Genomic DNA, 5,574 nt, shown 5'->3' with positions numbered 1-5,574 from the left:
AACCCAGTCATTCCCAATTTGACACAAAACATGTCTGACACAGTGATGCCCCTCACCCTGATTGGCTGTGCTGCTCGTCAATAGCGTCCACGGCACTCTCCACAGAGCTGAGAAGAGACTGGATCTGATTGGCTGATTCCTTCAGCAGAAAACGGGTCACAAACTGCTCCACGTTGGTTCCTCTCTCATAAACCTGGGGAGACAAAAGAGAGAAAGTCAGTATGATCGTGTATTTCATTTATAAACCTTTTTAAATAAAAACTAAAGCGGGGTAATTTGGTCAAAGGTGCCAATACCATGTCACTAAAAAAGGCAGTTTGTTTAAAAAAGAAAGAAGTGAAGTGTCTTTTTCTTAATCCTATGTGTTTCTCTGTAGCCTCTCTTCTCACTGTTTCCCTTCACTCCTCTGAAAAAGATTTTCCAGCACAAATCAGTTCTTGCTGGCATCCATTTGACAGTCAACCGGTGTCTCAAGGAGGACGGCAGTGTATGAGGACACAAAAATAATCAAAAATAGACTAGTACCTAGTTCATTCTCTCAGCTGCCGTCTTCCCTCTCAAGTTCCCTTCAGCCTCAAAGTTTGTTTGCAGCCTTGAGAACCTTTTAGTCTGAGCTTAAAGTGTGGCTGGTGGGGAGTAAAAAGTGCTGTTTAGTGAGTTTACTGTAACACCGCTATACCAGACAAAAAATGTTATTCATCTTCTCTTGATAAACACAAATGCATTATGAAGAATGAATTAAATCATCAGCGGGTGCACTCACTGAAAGACCCTTTGGGCAAATTGAGAATTGCAGCTCAAACATTACAACATTTACAACATTCCCAAATGGGCACAGCAGATTGGCTGGTTCCAATGTGTGCAACCAGCACCAGATTGTTGTAAATTAACCACAGAGCCCCTTGTGCTTATGTGCACATTACACATGTCTATTGATTATTTTTATTTTATTCTACGCAGTTTTGGTGTGTTAGAAACAGACACATTGAAAACAGCTCACACAGCTCCACAAAAAAGTCCCTTAAAATTCCCTCAGAACCGTCTGTAAAAGTAATTTCCCTCCCAAGTCCCAGACAGCAATACGTTCCCTCTGAGGAAAACTCTCTAGAGGGTACCCAAACTGTCGCTGCATCATGACAGGGACAGCCCTCTGATTTATGGGGGTGATGGTGATTGGCCAATATTGTCCCCACCTTCAGCTTTCAGCTAAGAACAGGAAACCAAGGCTACACTTGGCATGGGCTCTCCAAAAAATGGACAAAAGCGAAAGCATTTGCCAAGAATGTTTTCATTAATCAAGGACGAAAGTCAAATTAGACAATAGAAGGTTGGAAAAGAATTGCCTGGTCTGATGAGTCTCATTTCCGCTGTGATATTCAAATGGTTTCATACAACAGGTGTAATGAAACCTTGAAGGTAAATCTATTTGAGACCCGTATATGTATACAGTTTGAAGTTTGTTAAACTGAGCAGGACATTCTCAAAAAGAGGACTGAAAAAGAGAGATGAGATCCTGGTGACATCATCAGAGAGGCCCTGAGCTGATGCTGACAGTGCCAACACGGTGAACTCTCAGAGGACTCGGGGGTTTCAGATAAGACTGGAGCTCCTGCTTTAACTCTAATGACCTTTTCACTGCCACCTTTTAATTATTCAGGGATTTGACTGTTTGCTAAAAACACCTCCCTCAAACAGTGACAGCCCAATCATAGCTTAGCAACAGTAACTATGGGCACAGCAGGCTTGCAAAGCTTTGGATTTCTCCTCATGTTGAAGCTGATGGCATGAGGCTGTAGAAAAAAAATCTCACATATAAAAATGGTGCTTTTTTATGTCTCAACAATTACTCAAAGTGCTTTTACATAGTAAAGAAACCATTCACACACTGTTGGGTTCAATGTGTTGCCCAAGGACACTTCAACCTGAGACTGCAGGACCACGGCTTGAACCTCCAAACTTCCAACAAGCAGGAAACCACTCTACCACTAAGCCACAGCTGCCCCTACCCTAGTGCTAGTTCCAATGCAGAGAGTATTATGTTTACAACTACCACATCAACTGTGTAGTATTTCCCCACTGTAAGATGCTATCTGTCTTGCTATTATATTTAGGGACGTGTATATGGGCTAATTGTGTCAACAGAAACTGAATTTGAATCATTGTCATTTGAATTTAAACTGCTAAACTTGAATAATTGCAAAAAAAAGAATTGAAATCCGCTAGCGACAGTTGCCATTTTATCCCAAAAGTTGAAAGTCACTGGTTAGAAATGAGAAGCATCCGATTGTCCGCCTCTGTCTGAAATCAAGTACCAATTGTGTTAATCATTAGTATGTGACTTACAGTGAGAATTTTTTTTTTACATTTAACATAAACTGTTCGCACAGATTCATAAATCTGTGCCCTCTGTTTTATAAACCGAGGGCACGGATTCATAATCTTTTATAAACGTGAGCAAAGATAGTAAAATAATCACAGATTGGAACTTCCGGGATCAACTACTCTATAGCAAAATGATAATAAATCATAAATGACGCATCTTAGTAAGGTTAACAACAAGCTAAAAACTAATTTTCATCAAAACGAGCCATCCTCCAACCTGAAGAAATAACACTGGTCTGTTGTAGCAGCCAGCGGTGCATAGGGACCGTCTATAAACTACAACACCAACACAAAAATATTTATTAATGTAATGATTAAATAAGGTAAGGATTATGAATCTGTGCAAACAGTTTTTAAAACTGGGGGAATGGATTATGCTAGTTAATAGTTATGTTTAGTGTGCTGTCTGAAAAAAGAAAGCAACTGACTTTTAAAAGCGCCAGACCATAACTGACTACATATGCAGCATACCCCGGAGAGAGTCAGTCGATCATGTCTGCGTCACTGTCAGAAGTCACGGTGCAGTGATTCAGGGACACAATTAAGGTTCCTGCACACTTAACCATTCTCCGCTCGCTCTAATCAAAGAAAAACACACACATTTTAGTTTTTTGTTGCCATTGTACCCTAGAGGCACTGATGACTCATTCAGGACTACCATGCTGAGATTCAATTACCAAAGTGGGATACAAGCATGAACAGAAATAACAGGACATTTTCCAGTTCACTTAAAAATGATTATGAGTGTATTATGAGTCCATTATATGCACTTAGTTGTTAAAAAAGAAAATGCTGGTATATTGTAGATACAGCACAACATTTACATTATCATCATTTACATGGCATTTATATTGCATAATCCTTCAGCATCTGGTCAACAAGATGAGCTCAGACGCCCTGGGCATAAGTTCTCCTCTGTGTTACAGGATACTGGATTTCCTCACAGACAGGCCTCAGTTTGTGCGGGTGGGGAAAAACACATCCACCACCATCTCACTGAGCACTGGCTCCCCACAGGGATCTGTTCTCAGCCCTCTTCTCTTCACACTGATGTCTCGTGACTCGGGACCACTGTAGCGATTTTAAAACGCACAAAGTTCCTGGGGGTTCACAGGGCTGACAACCTGTCCTGGGACCTGCACACCTCCTCCCTCACCAAAAAGGCACACCAGCGTCTGCACTTCCTGTGGCGGATGAAGAGGGCCCACCCCAGTCCATCCCTCCTGACCACTTTCTACAAGGGCACCATTGAAAGAGTTCTGACCAGCAACATTTCTCTCTGGTTTGGGAACTGTAACGCTACAGAGAGAAAGGAACTGAGCAGAGTGGGGAGGATGGCTGAGCGGACTACTGGGACTACTCTATCCACCATTCAGGAGCTGATCCAGAAAAGATGCCTGTCGAATGTAAAGAGCATCATCCAGGACCCAACTCACCCTGGTCACAGACTGTTGGCCCACCTCCTCTCTGGCAGGAGGTACCGCAGTCTGAGAGCAGGTTCAACAACAGCTTCTTCCCCACTGCTGTCAGACTGTTGAACAACGAAACACTAACAGTCCAGTCAATCTGATTTTTTATGTACAAAATAATCCATTTCCCGCACCTTATTCTCTGCGCACTATTTCACTTTAAATACAGTTATTTTTACTTAGTATTCTTTCCAACTGTTTGTATCTAGTATCTAGATATTCACATTTTTCAGTTTTTTTAGACGCTACATATTTATATTTATCACTAAACATGTTCTGTAAACCCATATAGGCATTTAAGCATTTATTTATTTAAATTTATATAAATAACAACTTGACGGTGTTTTTAATTGTTTCTGAGCTATATTCTTTTAAGCTGTGAACTTTGCAAGTCATTTTGTACTACAATGTACTGTGGTATGACAATAAAGAAATCTTGATAGCATGCTGATGTATTTTCTCTGCTGAGTTTTGCAGTTTAAGTTTACTAGATGTAACTTTAAATTGTTTCTGAAACTGTAATCTTTTATGTAATGATCATAAATGACCTGTAACAGGAGACAAGACTAGCAGTGAAAAGAACGCTGTTTGACTATTGTTTTTCTTATTGCCTTTGCCCGGTCAGATTTTTCCCACAAAGTCACAAAATGATTTGCTGCATGATGGGTCACAGATTTCACACACAGTGTTAGTGTTATTGTATCCGTCCAGGTAAAAGGAAGCAGGAGATTGCTTTATATAGGCCTAATTGTATTTTTATTTTATTTGGGGTAGCTTGGGTTGGCTGTAGTTATGGCTGATACTAGGGCCGCACCAAAGAAAAGAAGGAAATTAAACAAAAAACAACTAAAAGGAAAAGGGAAAGACAACGGACGAAACTAATTCATAACTGAATGCTTCCATTCACATGATGGGTATCAAATGAAGCAGAAAAAAAGGTATTTAATGAAGTACACTACTGGTACCTGTATCTTCATTTTTTAAACACTGTCCAGTCCTATCCCATAGGCCTTTTTCTAAACTTTGTCTGAGGGGTCACAGTCTCACAGACATTTAGGAATAAGAAACATACAAGCGCAAAACTGAAATAATAAAGGTCTACACAAGGACCTATACAAAAATCCTCTAGGAGGATTCAGGGACCCAGGGCAGTTACCCACTTTGCCCAGTTGATGATCCGGCTTGGCGTCTGAGTAATCTAGCATCAGAAGACTAACTCTTCCTCTCTGTCCTTACTGTATGTGTCTATCGTAGACCGACTCTGTGTGCCTCTGATGAGTGTGTCCCGTGGGCGCTACTAAAAAACCCTGGATAGAAAAGCTGTGATCTATAATTCACACAGATCACTGACCCAGGAGGAAATACACCAAATCTCTCCGTAGGCTCCCTGAACACAGCCTGGTGATTAGCTTCAGTGTGTATTATTGTTACAGCTACAAGTACAGCTATGAGTGAGTGTGTGTGTGTGTGTGCATGGGTGAGTGTTCAAGTCGTTTGCTCAGATCTGGTTGTGTTTGTAGATGTGAATTCAAGGTAGTAGGGATGTGTGTATGTGTGTGTGTGTGTGTGTGTGTGCGCACCTCGTCTTAATATGAAGATTGATGACAGATCTCTCTCTGAACTTATCACACCTACAAGGTTCTACAATGTCATTGTTTATATTTTCAGCAAAGGCTTCATTTCAACAGCACACACAGGCAACACACACAGTTACGTGTGTGTG

At 40.9% G+C, this 5,574-nt stretch overlaps 1 protein-coding gene across 1 annotated transcript in view; it reads right to left on the bottom strand.

The window, feature by feature from the left end:
- Positions 1-5,574, bottom strand: part of necab2 (N-terminal EF-hand calcium binding protein 2) — a 140,552-nt gene that overhangs the window by 66,492 nt on the left and 68,486 nt on the right. Inside the window, exon 6 of the mRNA XM_034879189.1 lies at positions 57-193. Coding sequence (XP_034735080.1) covers positions 57-193 — 137 coding nt within the window. The remainder of the gene's footprint in view (positions 1-56; positions 194-5,574) is intronic.

The sequence above is a fragment of the Etheostoma cragini genome, chromosome 8 (genome assembly GCF_013103735.1).
Source record: "Etheostoma cragini isolate CJK2018 chromosome 8, CSU_Ecrag_1.0, whole genome shotgun sequence".
In the NCBI taxonomy this organism is placed as follows: Eukaryota; Metazoa; Chordata; class Actinopteri; order Perciformes; family Percidae; genus Etheostoma; species Etheostoma cragini.
The sequence above is the reverse complement of the archived record's forward strand: the minus strand, read 5'-3'. Positions and strand labels throughout refer to the sequence as shown.